The sequence below is a fragment of the Chaetodon trifascialis genome, chromosome 9 (assembly GCF_039877785.1).
Source record: "Chaetodon trifascialis isolate fChaTrf1 chromosome 9, fChaTrf1.hap1, whole genome shotgun sequence".
Taxonomy (NCBI): domain Eukaryota; kingdom Metazoa; phylum Chordata; class Actinopteri; order Chaetodontiformes; family Chaetodontidae; genus Chaetodon; species Chaetodon trifascialis.
This window is the reverse complement of record NC_092064.1, coordinates 5,233,298-5,250,729: the sequence shown is the minus strand read 5'-3', so window position 1 is coordinate 5,250,729 and position 17,432 is coordinate 5,233,298. Positions and strand designations below refer to the sequence as shown.

The 17,432-nt window shown below is 40.2% G+C and overlaps 1 protein-coding gene across 1 annotated transcript; it reads right to left on the bottom strand.

Moving 5' to 3' along the window:
- Positions 1 to 2,128: 2,128 nt before the first annotated feature.
- Positions 2,129 to 16,149, bottom strand: LOC139336675 (histone-lysine N-methyltransferase EHMT1). Its single transcript, XM_070970846.1, has 12 exons — positions 16,082 to 16,149; positions 15,821 to 15,998; positions 14,951 to 15,072; positions 13,539 to 13,563; positions 13,249 to 13,295; positions 12,976 to 13,123; positions 12,578 to 12,875; positions 11,000 to 11,105; positions 10,001 to 10,147; positions 7,362 to 7,422; positions 6,347 to 6,510; positions 2,129 to 4,954 (listed from the first exon to the last, which is right to left on the bottom strand). The coding sequence occupies exons 2-12, from the start codon at positions 15,993 to 15,995 to the stop codon at positions 4,922 to 4,924; spliced, it is 1,326 nt and encodes a 441-aa protein (XP_070826947.1). The 5' UTR covers positions 15,996 to 15,998; positions 16,082 to 16,149; the 3' UTR covers positions 2,129 to 4,921.
- Positions 16,150 to 17,432: the final 1,283 nt, after the last annotated feature.

Here is a 17,432-nt window from a genome sequence, read left to right as displayed (position 1 = left end):
CCATTTCTGTAAGGTCCGTCCTGTTGGCACCACTTAAAATGCAGCGCAAAAATAATACTAAAATCTAAAAAACTAAATCAATGATTAAGTTTACTCAGTGAATGCACAACTTTATACTCACATAAACACTGAGCCAGATTCTGGATCACTCACTGTCATTTCTCCAACAGGCATATGAGAGCTTAACCAGGGTTAGCCGAAGCGTTGAAGTATTGAACAGTCGCTGTTCATCTTGAATATGGTGACACACCATCAATCAATCAACAGCTTCAAATGTGGCAGCCAAACTCTCATCATATTTATACAATTCTGTTTCACGTTCAGCACCATGGCATGTCTGTCACATGTCTCAAGAAAAGAAAAGAAGAGTGCCGTGGATTGACACCCTCGAACATGTGGCACCTCTGGCCACACACACATCACAGCAGGTTAACGTTAACGTTATATTAAACATAATGTGAGTTCTCCTTCCACAACAGCAGCTCCAGCAGATGCATTTTTCATCAAACTGAAATATGGAACTGGTACGATGAGTCAAGAAATATTTTTCCCCTCAGGTGAACCATACATACATTCTTTCTGCCCCGCCTGTTGTTTTTCTCTGGCTTTCAATATTCAGGCACACAATGCAAGAACACATGCAAGCTCCTTTCACTTGATTTAAGTGTGTGACTTTGGTCTGTCTCATGCAATGTTTTGTTCAATTGTTGGTTTCTGTTGTGCAATCCAGCTCCTGGCCTCCACCACAGCTTGTTGCCTTTGTGCTTGTTTTGTCCACCCCCCCCCCCCCCCCCCAGTCTCTTATGTTGTTTGCTGTTCTTACTATCATAAGGTTATCGGACACCTGAAGAAGACTGGGTACCTGTAGAGTGTTCCTTATTTCTGTGTAAAGTGGTGAGTAAGCCTAATCTCAGATGAGTCAGCCACTCAACATTAGCTAAATGATCTTCTTTTGCAATATGATGTCAAATATTCAAGAATGTGGGTTTCGGTGCACTCTCTCCCAGGTAAATGCTGTTTCCCATCAAACATTGGCAGGACACAAACTGTTCACAGCTGCTGCCACTACTCATCCACCCACCCTGGCCCAGCAAGCCCCGACACATCGAGGTGATACTCCTGAGACACATGAGAGAGCCCGACAGCTTGAGAAGCGTGCTGTTTTCTGCTTCAAGCTCTGTCATTGAGGCGGAAGAGCTTGACATTTCAAGTTATTAATAATGTTCACTGAGACTTGGAAATGCATCAGTATCAACCAGAGTCACCTTTCATCTTAATTACAGTTCATCTTTATTGCACAGTTTTTATTATTATTGACTTGATTCATTTGTACTTTTATAATGTTTTTATAGAATTTTTGACAAGATTATTGATTAGTGTAAATGATGTGGTTTGGAAGCTTGAATTGTTTTGTGCTTTTAGTCGACATCGACTATAGATCCTGCCAGGTCACAATGGAAAAACAAGTTACTGCAGCACGCATGAATTATTAGGATGGATGGCGTGGATTCACAGCTGAGCTGTCACTGCAGGGAATCTGAAGTTACACTTCCACAGAACCTTCTCAAACCACTTCTGCATAATTGTTAACTGTCTCCCCGTGTCTCCCCCTCTTTAAAGAACTGATGTATACATTAGCGTAATAAATTAAGCAACATCTGCTGTGGTGGAGAAAGATTTCCCAGTCACAACAGGGCCATGATCAAGACGTCATTGTGGTCTCCATCACACCTTATTGGTAGGAAGCTAAGTTGTAGCACAAAATTACATGTTTTGTTCAGGAGAAAGTTTAGTCAACAGTAGGTTCAACGTAATATGGCAGTTTGTTTGTTTTGTTTTTTTTTGCATTCTAAAGACAACCATATTATTACTAAGCAATACCTTTAATGAGTAATTTCTCCAGAAAACATAAACTGAAGGAAACTTGAAATTAGCTTGATCTCTTTCAGCAGACAGTGTTTTGTATTATATAGGTTACAGTTGTGTTGTCCATGTGCTTGTGAAACAGTAGGAGAATGTTTACTCATGTAAAATCTTATGTCGCTTTGGAAAACCAGTTTCTGTGTGGAGTCTTCCACGAGTTTGGCATCTTCAGGTCCACCGATGAATAAGTTGTAAAACAATGTTTACCAAACTCAGACGTTTATTGATCTCTTTAGGATGTAATGCATATACTGTTACAGAAGCACTGATTATGATACTGGCAACCAATACCCACCACCAATGTGAATCATTATTCAATTAACAAAAAAAAGAAAGAAAAAACAAAACAAAACAGTTTTCTTGTTATTTTTGATCAAAATGTAATAGCCTGCAGGACAACTATTCTCTTATCACACTGCAAAGAGCTGATGAGCAGTTTTGTACATGTATGCTTGTGATAATGAATTTCTGTGTGAAATGCTATTTCTTAAAAGCAGATTTTTTTTTTAAATAAAATTATTTGGATTAGTGTGAAACAGTTATAAAATATTAGTCTACAGCTAGGACAGCCATTAATTTTGGAAGATCAGGACTACCATGATGAAGAATGTAAGAACGTGTTAAGTAAGTGGCACTTATTATTTGATTTACGTAATCAAACGTCTTGATTTGCCACACATTAGTTATCTGTATTTCAAGCCTCGGTTGAAACTATGACATCATTCATGTCTGGTGGCCAGCTCTGCCTGAACCATAGAGATCTGCATGGTTCATCACACATCACACGATTTAGAATGCAATACAAACACAACCTGAAGGCATCGTTGGTGACATCTTTGCAGTTGACTCTGCAGTTCTCTACAGTGCATCCACACTTTTCCCACATTTACAGTTCCCAAATTAGGAAATACTCTAATGCAAACAGACCAGAACCCCCTACCTGTCAGTATAAACTATGACATCTCTACAAAGTAAAACAAGCACCCAGGTGATCCATTGTACTTTCAGAAGAGTATTGATTTGACTTAATCATTCCCCTATTATTAATCATCTTGACTAATAATTCCCCGTATTATGAGTGGCAAGATACCATAAATGTGTTCGTAAGATCCTGTAAATGAACACAATTATGTCACTCATTCCAGAGTAAATAAGATGATTAATTCCCAGTAGGCTGCTATCACTATTGAATGACTCTCTAATCAGTAAATAAATCTGTCCTATTGATTATCATTATACATACAGTATAAACCAGTCTTTGCTATACATGATTATGGTTTGTTCAAGTCAACCAGTTTCATACTAGCTGTGGTTTACCACTTAGTGACCATGCATCACTTCAAAACTCTTCAACAGTAAACAATGCTCCTGTTGTCTGTGTATAAATGTTGTTTTATGTGGAATGTGATGTTACCCTTTTCACTGTTGCCCACCACCACACTATACATCCATAAAGAGGCCTTAAGATCACTTCTTAATCCTTATACTAGCATCTTTGCTTGAGCAAAGTTTAACCCTAGAAAATAACATTCATGATACTCACTTTAAAATAACAAACGAACAAAAAAAACCTAAGGTAAACACGTAATAAATGGCAGAAAGTAATAACATACAATAAGTAATGTTTTAAAATGTTTACATGGACTGCAGCAGTGTCTCGACACTCTATAATAATCAGTAGAAAGATGGTCTATGGTGTGTTTAACTTGGCACAAAGACTAAATGCAGGGTAAAGACCTAGTCAAGAGGAAAAATACTCCTTCCAACAAATCCAAAGTGTTTATTTATATGTTGTATGTTGATAGCCACCTTGATACCCAGCAGTACACCAGAGAAGTACCTGGGTTTTGTTCAGAAGAGGGAAAGTGCCTAAAGCTGGCTAAGAGGACAAGACGTCCTAGTTGTCTGAACACAATGTTTTGTGTTCTATTTCTGCATGTATTAAACACATATGATACAACGTGCAACGTTCTGACTGCTTCTGCCATGCTCTGTCCCCAGCTCCCAGTCACTGAGCTAAGCTGGGTAGGCTAAACACATTTTGAATCCTTCTCTACAGAACAGAAACACTTTAAACTGATATTCTTCTCTGGCTCCCAGTAAGAATTTACTAAAATGTAAATATTCCCAAGTATTTCTTTAAGCAGACAAATTCAGGTCAAAGACAGACATTACATGACGTTGGATAACAGTTTACATGTGTAGACAAGAGTATGCTAAGACGCAATGCATAAAGAGAACCAAAACTCCCGGACATGACAGTGTTTTTACATGTGAGGGCAGTCAAATGAAACTGTCTTCACTCCCCATCACCATACAACAGTTACTAAAGCTTGTCCTCAACTCCTTAAAAGATCTGACATGTAATGGCTTGAACTTCCCAGTGGGGAGGGAAAATATCCCATTCGTTTGAGAGATTAATCCTTATCGATTGACCAGTTCTTGAAAAGCAAAAAGTCAGAATCACAGATGTTTTGGAATGTATATACAGCAATGAACTACAAACTGTGGCATCGCCGTCTTAATGTTACAACATACTGTATTTGAGTTGTAAAAGCTTATGCTTTAGGTGACTTTTAGGTGACTTTCTCTTCCCGCTGAAAAGTTCTGCTATGGGACCAGGCTTTTAAACCACTACTGGACCCTGAACACTGGCATGAAAAAGCCAACACTTTCCATTTACATGAGGGTCTCCACAGACACAGTAACTGAGGACAACTTGTTACTCCAATGTAACAAACAATGGAAGTTTCACAGAAACCAACTAATGGGCACCTGATGTTTCTGTGCAGGTTACAATAAATACCTGATTGCAAGTCAGGCATTTTTACCACACACAAAACCTCAGATGCTTTACATAACAGGTCTGAACTCATACTTGGAGAAAAACCACAATTAGTGTGATTCCTTTCTCTGTGTGACAAATTCAAGCCTGAACCAACTCAGAACATTACTGTCGGGTCTCCAAAAAGGCTTGCCGGGCAGATGCGCTGGGTGATCAGCCCATTGTAGGCTGCATACAGCGACTCCCCTGAGAAAGATAGGGAAAAAATCTATTAGTCTGTAAAGAACACTGAGTGTTTCTGCAAGTGTCTCTAAATGCCGAAACATATGCAATACATATTACTCTAGAAAAAAAGCTAATATTGGAGTAAACATTACTGGAACAGCAAGCCCAAGATTCTTTTTAAGCAAGTGCAATAGAAGCTTGTTAATACCAATCTTAAATAAGGGATTGTAAGGGATAAATAGAACTTCTCAGACATCCTTACTACTAGTGGTGCAGAAATGAATTTAGGCCTGGTGGAGGTGCCAGAGGAAAGACCATGCTGTTACTAAAATTGAAGGGGTTTATCTTCTGTACAGAGGCCTTTTAGAATATCAGACTGCTTGTCAGTATGTGCTCCATGTTGTCAAACCTGGCTTGACAGCTGATGCTGTCCTTTGTCAGACTCACACTTCAGCTCACTTTTCTATTAGCATGCTAACACTACCACTAACTATTATCATCAAGTATAGTTGAGACTGACATGAATTCAGTCATTTCAGAAGTATTTAGTCATGAGATGTTGTAGTGGACAGACTGTTGACCTGCAGTCACTAGTTGTCATCCTCTCAGCGTATCCTACTGCTGTCAAATATTGACACTACAGTGTGATAATTTATGATCTGACATTTCTGATTTGTCTTTCATGCTTGAACCAAGTGTTTCACTGTAAGACAACACTCCCTAAAAGCCTGCTGCTAGCTTAGTGTTGACAGCAAGTACATCTAAAAATAGACAAGCTGAGGGAAATGGTTCTGCTCTTCAACCAGCCTTTAGGTCTACTCATTCTCGTTATGCAGAACTTGACGACCACTGCTGGCCCTAACTGCTCTGTGTGACACTTCAAAAGCATACCAGCATACTTTACAGTTTCCTACAACAGCATTCTCAATACAACACACCAACCACAAGGGAACAGGAAGGAGTTACACCTATAGGTTTGCAAATATTTGTTCATGCCCTTCATGATGTGGTGGCCCGCCACAAAGCTGAACTACAAACACGGGACAACTGTGCTTAATGTCTTCAGCACACTTTGAATGTGTCCTGGCTACGCCTGTTCGCTGGGTGTGACTCGGCTGCCGCTGAGGAGTCTGCTCGTCTGAGTCACAGGAAGTTTTATTATAGTGGCTGGTTAGTGGTTACTGTTTCTGTAAAAAGTGAGCGGCTTTCCCAAAGCATGCTCACATCTTATTCAACATCGTTTCCTCCAAATGGCACTTCAAATAGAGCTCTAATGCTGTAACATGACCTAATGCTCTTGGATAGTATTTGCTTTCCAGTCATTAGAGTCAGATAATGATCTGACATTTGTGATTTGATGCTTTTTTGCATGTGAAATTGAAAAACTGTTATTATTATTATACTATGTCCTACCATAGCGTGAAGGTAGCTGCCCATCTGCAGCAGGCACTCCAGGGTCTCCATCATCTGCTCTTGGCGGAGCGTGTGGAGTCTGGTGTGATCGAGGGACTTGCTGCTTTCCAGCTCACGTACTGTGGCTTTCAGAGCCACCGAAGCACACTGCAGGACACTCATTCCTGACAGCACACACAAACATACAAACATTTAGAATATGGGACTTCTGGGGAGACATCATTCACTGCAGCCTCTTGCTAACTCTTAAACATTTAACTATAACTACACCGAACTGTCAAATGGTGACTGACAAAGATGAAACCTTTCTGGTGAACAACCAAACTTACTACACAGGTAGTAAGTTACACAGAGGGTAGACTGTTGGTGCAGCTCTTTAATCTGTAGCAGAGGATTCTTATTAATCTTATAGATTCTGGACATCACTGTTCTGATGCTCCTGCTTTCATTCCCACTATTACTAATTATGTGATGCTATTGTTTAGAATATTCTAATCATTTTGTTGTTAATACCATTTTTTGCAAACATGAATAATTGTCAATAGATGTGACAATAGAATAGTCGTAATGCTTTTCTTAAATATTTATTTGGTAATTTTTTATTCTGAGGAAAGCCTCCTTTCTGTAACTCAAATTGAGTTTTTGGTAGCATGGACTTTAAAGTTTGGAGCAATTTACTATATTTTGTTAGAACAGCTGACTCAGTTAATATTTTTAATTTCAACGAGGCCTCCTCTTTGTAGCTTGCCCTTTTTTTCTGCAATTTATTCTATTGGAATTACTGCACCTATTTTTTTTTTACCCAGCTTACATCATTGCCTTTTAGCCTGATTTTTTAAATGTGTTTCTATTTTTAGTGCTTTGCCATTACACTGTATATAACATAATATGTGAGCACTCAACAGCATCCCTTCTACTCTAAACGTGATGCACTTTATAAAGCTCCATTTTGGAAAAGAGTTTATTATCATTGTCATTTCGGAGCCTCAAGAATTTGAAAGGTTGCAGTTCTTACCAGAGTTATCAGTGGCTTCAACATCAACATACACACCATCCATCATTGTGTGTTTTAGAACCTAAAAGAAAACATGCATACAGTTTAAACATATAAGTTCATAACATCCAAAAGAGCACCATAGAGCAACATCAGTTCCTCTCATCTGCTTTAAAAACATTGTACTCATTGTACTTGTTGGAGTAAAGACCAGCCCCAGCAGAGAAAAAAATCTGTTCTTGTCAGAGATGTGCAGAATGGCAATAAAGCAGTTCAAATGTGAGCACAGTACAAGGCAGCACAGATATATTCCATGTTTCTGGACATACTCAGGATACAGGGTACCACAGCTGCTGTGGTCCTGGGCCTCTTGTAAGCTAGAGGGAACAGACTGGAGGACAATGGCAGTCTTGAGAGATATCAGTCATGTAGATTACTGAGACTTTTCATTGGGAACTGTACTAACTGTGCCCAATGTGTCTCTACAACATCACCATCTCCTACACTGCTGATGATCTGAATATCAACAAAGTTGCATGCAGTTTGATGTAAACTAGTGCAGTCAAAAATATCGCATTATTAAGGTGTTAACGCAAATCAATTTTAACGACGTCATTTTTTTTATCGCACGATTAACGTTCTTTGTGACCTAGTGAACTTGTAGTTTTTTATAAGTTGTGGCCACTGCTAGTAATGTTACAAAAACTACAGGATCCGATTGTAAACCGGAAACAAAACAAAAGGCACGCCCCACGCATGTTTTGGTCTCGCCTGCTCACTAGCTGTGAAGTGTAGGAGGATGTCAAGCGCGAAACGCTGAAATGGATGCGAACAAGATTCTGAATAGAAAGTTTAGTTTCAGAAAGTTGCCAGATGGGTCGACTGACAAGACCAAAGCTTGGACAGAGGCATATGGATACCGCAACTAAAAACAAACTTACTGCAGCCATAGCCAAGTAATGTTCATTCTTTCTGGGAAGAAATAAGAGGCTGGGTTGATCAGCCTCTGGTGAATAAACAGAAGAGCATCACAGTCTGACTGCTTGTATGTTCAGAGGAAACTTAAGAAAGGAAAGTTTAAGCCATGGTTTAACTGCACTATAGGCTGAGTCCTAGTTTACAATGATGTGCACTGAACTTTATCTTGTATCACCCTGTTTTGATCCCTTAGAAAGGGTTGTTGAAGGGGCTTTTTTGTAACTAAGCATTTATTTTTTTGTCATCTGTTTATTGACAGTGTTAAAATGTGTGAGATTTGATTCATTCAAATGTGAATGACTGCTCAAAGTGAGAATGTTAGTGTGAAATATAACACTACACATTGTTTTCTATAAAAAATTTTGCACAAAGCAAGCCTATCCACTTTTCCATGTTGATAACAGTATTAAAATGATAATTAATGGGACATTTAGAATAAATAAAAATGTGCGATTAATTTGCGATTAATCGCGAGTTAACTATGACATTTATGCGATTAATAGCGATTAAATATTTTAATTGATTGACAGCACTAATGTAAACACATGTTCGTGTGTTTGGTGGAGGTTGCACAAGATTTAAATAAGTTACACTTGATCTGGCATGTAGAAAAATGCTTTGGTAATGTGTGGAATTCCAGGAACACACACCTGCGGCATACACTTAAAGTGCACTTTTCTTGAGTTAGAGGTATCTAGTGGTTCAGCAATGCATGATCAATTCATGCTCTACAATAGTGCTGGAACTATTTGGTTATCCAATAAAAATCAACAAATTAATTCACTGACTAATCGTTGCAGCTCTAGTATAAACGCTGCAGGTTCCTACATAATTGGAGAACGAGGTGAGAGGCAAATGTGTGAAAAATGTTGACACTGTAATTTAAGTGCATGCGTTGTTTGCCCTTGACAATGACAGAAAGAAGAAAAACATTTCAGTCTTGTCAAAAAACATCTGCAGCATGCATTTAAGCTGTGCTATTAAAGTAAGCAGTTGGAAGAAAATATTTACTCTGAAGCATAATGATGGGTTACCCAAGTTGCAACCTGAAATAACTGATCTGTTTCTGCACACAACTACAGTATGACATCCACACACATACCCTTTAACATCTAATGGTGTGCTATAAGATAAACTGCACCCCGTGTTCTCTGCAGCACACAGGGCATGACTCATCCATCATACAGACCAAATCAAGAAAAAAGTTCACTCAACCCATCACGCTGGTTAAATGTAACATGAACACACTGAGATTAGAGTACGATGAATAACCAAAGGATGACTCTAAATGTACCTTAAAAAACCGGCTGTGTTGGTCTTTGTCATAGCTTTTCATCTAAGCTATCTAAAGACCTTATTAACTCAAACACAGAGGAACTTTCCTGAATAACCTGTTAGATTAGATCAGAGGAAACCATATTTGAAGCAACCAAGAACTTGCGACAAATGGGGTCATGCTACTTGTTATGTGATATGGGAGTAGCAGAAAGACATTTCTGCAATGAGGATAAAAGTGAACAGAAACACACACTCATTCTCTTGATCAATTAACATGTCATCTCTTCAAATATGTCATCTGATTGTAAAAACATCCTCTAAAGTTTGAAGTGTCAAATGTATTGACAAACAACAGAGACCTAACCCAAACACATTTAGAGAAGAGTGAAAAACAAGGCTCTAACCTCCAGGACTCTGATGTAGCCTTTCTCAGCACTGAGGTGGAGGCAGGACTTTGCTGAGTTGTTTGTCTCATTAATGTTAGCCCCCAGATGGATCAGATCAGCTACCATCAGGTGGTGGTTGTGCTGTGCTGCATAGAGGAGGGCAGTCTGTGAACAGAGGGACATTAACATAAACTATGGATGCTCCAATGGCGACACAACATGCAGACTTACATGTGTTAAAGACATCATTCTGTTACAGATGAAGTTGGCTTCTTACATCTTGAAATTGAGTGTGCAATATGACCAAACAATCACTCCTCAACCGATTCTATGAATTAAGAGTTTACTTCAACCAAACCAGAGGTTGTGATTGTTGGAACAAAGGAAAGATAAAACAAGAGGGTTTTGGTGAGTTTCATTTTGCAATGATCAAGTCTGGTGGGTTTGGCTACAGCGATATAACAGCTGTTTCTGATCTTAGTCTTTAACAAAAAGGTTTATCTCTGTAGGGATCATTTCCATAATGTTGCCAGACATTTAGAATAACAATCTGAGCCTGTCAGTGGCAAAAACAAACACTTTTAGTGGACGTGCATTGATGGTGCACAAATGCCCAGAGGGACTAGATTGCAGCCTGTTTCACAGCTGCCAGCTGCAGCGCTCTCACTCAATACTGAAAAACTTGAAAAATGGTTCTCTCTATCAATCACTTGGACACAAAAACACAGGAAAATAGGGTCCATAGTCAATAATTGACCAGAATTCCTGATGTTTGTCCAGGTCTTATGGGCATAATGCACAAAAATAAACACTGGAGTGGTTTGGGACCAATGTGTTTTCTTTAAAAGGTCCATTATCAGGAATTAATGGACGCTGTTGAGGCCAGTTGCCACAATTGCTTCCACGTCATAATCTCCAAATAGGTTAAAACAAATGCTGAAGTCACTTATTGTTGTAATTAGATGTGTATATATATACAAACTAGAAATGTAAATTTCAAATGTCTTTGTACTGTACCATTCCATCAGAGTCTTTGAGGTCCAGGCTGTTGAGTGCAGCCATCCTTTTGGCGATGGCGTAGCCCAGTGCCCTCTTCCCAACACAGGCCACCTTATGGAGAGCCCTGCAAGGACAAGCACAATTCCACAATGTTAAGACAAAAAATTACCTCACATTAAAGGAACTTAGTGACACAAAGAGGCCGCCTACAATCTTGTAAGAGGAGAACAGGTCTGAGTCTGTGTTATACACCGTGTAGTTAGTTGAGGGTTACATAAAGCAAGCGGAGAAACTAAGACTTCATTGCAGAATGCCTGCGGGCCTGAGTGACCTCAACCAGCTGAACCACAACAGGCCTTTGTTTCACAGACATTCTGACTTGTCATTGGAGGAAAAGCACAGGTGCTCCCAACAACATTAACAGTGTGTCCCAGTAAGCCAGGACAGTGACAGTGCATCAGTTCACAATAAAAGGAACCTGAACCCGACGCAGCTCAACGGAATTCAGCCATCATTTATGTCCATCATTAATCAGTATCATTAAAGAGACAACATGATCAGACTAGTTGAGACCTTCTTTTGAAACCGTTCATGTCTTTAAACCACAGACCAGAGACATCAAAAACAGATCATCTATTCATTATAAGGAAGGCAGAGATGTAAAGAGAAAGTAGAGGAACACAAATCTAACTTATTATGTAAAGAACTAGATGCTGTTGCAAAACCAGACAAAACCACGAAGCAAAGCCAAAGAGAAGCATGTTGACTCTACATTGCTGATCTCGCCTGTTAGCACAGTTTGTTTAAGTGCTCTGGGTTTTGGGGATGTCTTCATTTTTTTCTTCTTTCTCTATTCATTTTCAACATCACACTTTTTACTATACTTTTGAGGTACTGGAGTCATAATATGATTAAGAATAAACTGTTAAATACTGTTAAAAATAAAAAAAGAGCCATTTATTGATGCAGCAGAATCAGAGATGTGGCCTTTTGTTATTCCACACATTCTTATTCCTTGACAAAACCTGGTGCCTACATTACCCACAATGCAACTGAACTGCTGACAGACTGCTGTCAGTCTACAGAGCTCTTTTAAGCCAGGCATGTCCAAACTATTTCACAAAGGGCCGAGTGGCTGAAGGTTTTCTTTCCAACCAAGCAGCAGCACACCAGACTTGACTCATTTCATCAGCTGATCTCAGTCTTCAGACAGCTGATTGGTCAGACTGCATGCTCTTGATTGGTCGGAGGAAAAGCCTGCAACCACACGGCCCATTGTGGAATAGTTTGGACATGCCTGTTTTAAGATCACTCATTTGAACTCCATGCACCCAGATATTTATAATTTTCAAACTTGGACTATTAAGTCCCAACTGACAGTGACTCATGTGACATCACTTGAGGCAGTCTGTCAGATTTCATGCAGCTCCCTCTGGGCCCCCAAAAGCCTTTGTACAACTTTTTTCACCTATGCTATAGATCTCCCCAAGACCTGTAAACAGACTTTGATGTATATATTCGATGGAGTTCTCCTTCAATAGGTGGATGCAATGCAACATTTCCACACACAGCCAGACATTCTTGCACCAAACTCACGTCCTGCCGTATCCATCGCTGGCCAGCAGTACAGCGTCAGAGATGTCCCTCAGCTGGCTCTCCTCTTTCTGCAGCTGTGTCCAGAAGTAAGCAGATCTGTTCAGGTCCCAGTCATAGTTCTGAGGAGACTCCTCCCCTCCTCCACCATCTCCTCCGACGTTGGAGGGCTGGATGCTGTTGTGCATGAAGCCAGGAGGGGACAGGGCCTGGTGGTACTCTGGGATGCCTGGTGAATAGGTCATGTAGGACTGGGGGCTAGGGATCATTTCATCAGACTCGTCACTGTTGTACCCTGCACCTTAGTGAGAAGATATGGCATGTGAGGGATGGTCGCAGCATGTATCAAGGTTATATTTTAAGGAGTAACTTATAAAGTGGATGTGGTCCCCATGAATTACCAGTTGGAGACTGCTCAGGAGACACTGGAAGATCAGGGGAGGACAAAGACTGGGGAGGGGAGTGGTAGTTGTTTCCAGTCCTGAGATCCTCCTCCAGCACCTCAATGATGATTGCCAGCTCCTCGAGGCTTTTGGTTGGGCGTTTTCTCTGGAAGCCAAAGACAGGTATGTGGAATTACTAGAAGAGCTCCTCAAAACTGACATGTGATTTACAACGTTCCACATACATAGAGCTTGAGGAACCTTCTGGGGTCTGTGTTTTTCAACACGCACCTTGGCAGTTTGGCGTCCTGTGCGAGTTTTGACTCGTTTCTTGTCTCCTGTGGAAGCAAATGTTTAGTTTAAATCTGTGAGTACTATACTGCATGTTTGCTAGAGCCAGAGATCAGTTGACGTACTGCAGGCTGGTGTCCTGTAGGCTTTTGTTCTTTCCTAGTAGTTCATGAGTCCCAAAACCTTTGCATCTATCTAGAATATAGCTCATTAACTTTTAAAAGAGGAACAAAAATCTGCATGACACCACACGGAAATTACTAAATTTTATGCATCTGGGTTTTACTAACCTGTGACAGTTTCGCCGTAGACCTCCTGCGTTTACACGTGTGTTGAAATGTGAAAAGAAAAAAACAACAAGAGCCGCATCAGTGTGCTGTCTATGTGTCTATGTGTCAGATTTTTCTGACATGAACAAAAAAAGTATACATTTGATGTCAACGAAAGACAAAAGGAAACTGCTTGAGGTCTGGAGTCAGTGATGTGATTAACCTCTGGAGTTTTTACACCTACAGCTCGGCCTATTTAGACAGGTAAAAACAATGTATTTCAGACTCTGCTTACACCAAATAAATGCACTGAAAAGCCACGTCTTAATTCTCTTTCATGCGAATCTGCAATCAAATATGACAAAAAAAGGCAAAACTCTAAAGTTTTGTTGGAATAAGGATAAAGAGGTTGACATTTGATATCCAGTCATACTTGGAAAGCCAAAAAAAGTAAAGCGTAAATGTGATGAACAATTTTGAATATTTCTTCAGAATTCATTGTTGGACATTTAAATCTGGCTGTCTATGCTCCTATGAAGACTTTATTTTTTTTTTTTTTAAATCACATGGTTGCTGTGCCACCAAAATCAGAAAAATTATTCTCACAATTTAGTGGAATATTCTGCCCAGTTTGTTGGATTTTCATTCATGGACATGCACATTTTTGACAAAAGAAAAAAACAGAATTTATCCATCCATCCATTATCTATACCGCCTATCCCTTTCGGGGTTGCGGGGGGCTGGAGCCTATCCCAGCTACAATGGGCGAGAGGCGGTCGCCAGCCGACTGAGGGGCCACATGTAAGGACAAACAAACATTCACACTCACACCTACGGACAATTTAGAGTCATCAATCAACCTAATGAGTATGTTTTTGGTCTGTGGGAGGAAGCCGGAGTACCCGGAGAGAACCCACGCATGCACGGGAAGAACATGCAAACTTCACACAGAAAGGCCCCGCCTGACCCGGGGATCAAACCGGCAACCTTCTTGCTGTGAGGCACGCGCACTACCTGCTGCGCCACCATGCAGCCACAGAATTTACTGAAATAAAAATATATGATGAATAAAAAAACCACACTCATCTCCTCAGTCATGTTGAAATGATCTACTCAGTCCAAGACTGTACGAAAGATCGCTCAGGGAGACATTTTAGCTCAAAACTCAAAACATTTTTTTTTAAATTTTCGAAGTGGTAGACTTTAGATTGTGGCCATGGGGACAGGCGTCCTCATATCTGACTACATGTTGTTTGGGATTAAAAAAAGACAGATGAGGTGGAGGAAGACTGATTGCCTCCACTGAGCTCTGCTAACATTAAATGGAATTATATCTTATTCGTACAATCTTTAACAAAACCAAATAGTTAAACATTACTGAGGTCACTGATCCAAGTCCACTTGGACAAAATAACACAAACCAAAAAAGCTACCTGAAAATCTTGAGGGTCCCAGCCCTGGGCTAGGCGGATGTTTCTCAGAAGATCCCTGACTGGCATTTTGACGCGGACTCCGAGGTAGACCTTCTCACCATCATACATGGAACATCTTGCACCTGGTGGAGAAACAATGGAGGACGAGCCTTTATGGCAGGACCTGACTATACAACACTTAGCACAGAATCTTTAGGGTCTGTCACCAAAAAGGAGACCTGAACATATTTCCATCCTGACAACTCAATTCTATATATGTTGTGTAGCCAAGAGTTTTTCACCTGTGTAATAAAGTAACTTTGTATATCTACAAGTACTTAAGCAGAATTTTGAGGTGCCAACTTGTACTAACAATTATTTCAGAGGACAATAACATTTACTTTCCAATTAATGATTTCACATACAAAACATGTACTCAGTTGGTTGTTTATAAGGTAATATACAGCTAAATAATACATGAGCCTTGACAGATACTCTGATGTTCAGTGTTTGTTTTCAGCTGGTTTAAACAGGAGCTGATGCTCTAGTTTGTGCTGCTGTTCAAAACTGCGTCACACTGACAGACGAGTCCACACGCATTCACTTGGACAATTGTATTGTGTATTTGTACAATATGTTGAATTTGAACTTGGAGACTTTGTGTTAAAACACCTGTCTATTACAAAGAGTTGAGCATAGTTTTTTCTCAAAGACATATTCTTGTGTTTTTTTCTCCAACAAACGTCACTTTAAGACACTAGCTGTTAAAGTGTTTGCAGGCGTCAACTAAAATCGGAATTCATCCTCTCCGAGGCTCGTTCATGTTACCCGAACGAAAACTCGCAAACCATGGACTAACAATAAAGTTGTGGACAAATCAAGTCGTCTTACTTTTTCTACCAGCGTCCACGTCCTGGTCAGCTTCACCGGGAACAGGTGTGTGTGGCTCCGTGTCGCCCGCCGCGGGTTCCTCAGGCGGAGGGGAGAGCGCAGCCCCGAGGTCGGCTGTCCCATCATTTCTTTCTCCCGGGACCTTTCGTTTGTACCGTCCTCTCATCTTGTGCATCTACTGAAAAAGAAGACGGGGAATGAAACTATGGCCCAGCGCGTGTTCAGTCTTCCGATGTTAGGAGATGAAAGTTAAATACTGACCCAGCTCCTGTGGCTGGGCTGCTCAGCGGGTCACAGCACCTGTTGGCTCGCCGGGCTCCTGTAGCTTTGTGGCGACGTGACGCGGCCGCTCAGGACCACGCCTGCCGATGACTTCCACGCTCGACGCCCACGCTGAAGCATGTGACAGAGAAGAGGACTAATGCATGACGCTCTGAGCAATATTACACTTATCACTCCACACTTATTTGACAGCGATAACTAGATCTGATTTTAGATCTGATTTTACAGACAAAACAGATTTCAGTGTTATAGACGGCGACAGGATATCATGGTTCAAATGAAATCTATAGCTGCAGCATTAAAATGCTGTTTATATGTTAATGAATAAGTAATAAACAAATAATATAATATGCCTGTGCTATATGCCACTGATCCCACTCTGCTGCATTATGAGAACTTTGACTTTTGATATTACTTATATAAAGGATAGAATGAAATATACATTTTTTACCTGTAATCAAGTGTTTTACGTTCTGATATTGCTACTTTTACTTAAGTAAATCATCTGAATACTTCTCCCATCACTGTTAGGAGAAACAGGTGGGCAGCTAGAATGACAGCATTTGGGATTTGATTGAACATGGGGGTGGGTGGGTGGGGGTCCCATCCCACAGTTCCCTGGTATTTGGTATGGTGAAAAAAACCAAAATAAATATAAAGATTTTTTTTTTCTTTTGTTGCAGATAAATCTCAGCCATAACAACTTTTGGGCACTGTTGACCTTGTAAACAATTACTTAAGTCAGTGAAAGAGGCACATTTTGACTGGCAGTGTACATGCCGCTGCTCTTCAAAGTGCCTTTCCCTTAAATGGCATGCCTTTGTTACCCATCTGAAGTAATTACGCTTGATTTCTGTCAGATAGGTGCGGTCAGAAGGGCAACAATGTTTCAACTCCCATGCACAGAACGCCCTTTTGTTGACTCATTTATAACACATAAATTAAAATTGTTTTTTGAGTTTTGCTGGAGATCAAGCTGTCTAGTCTAGCCAAACTACCTTTAGGCCATACACATTTTTGGCTCTTAATAGCTTCAAATTACAAGAAGTTGCTGCTGACAATTTTCCAAAGCACTCTGAACTTCTGTTGATATTTTTTCATGTTTGCCCAACTTGCTCATTCGTTTCAGTTGAAAGTGAAAATCAACATGCACCTCAGACTAACTAAATGTATCACTTTGTCAAAAGAGCAGATTTGAAAGTTGTGCGCCATTTCACACAGCAATGAATAGAGAATGTTGCTCCTGACACAAAATGACGCAGACATTGATGTGACCACTTGAATAAGAGTTGCGACACACTCTGATCTGGATCAACAACTCTGAGCTGTC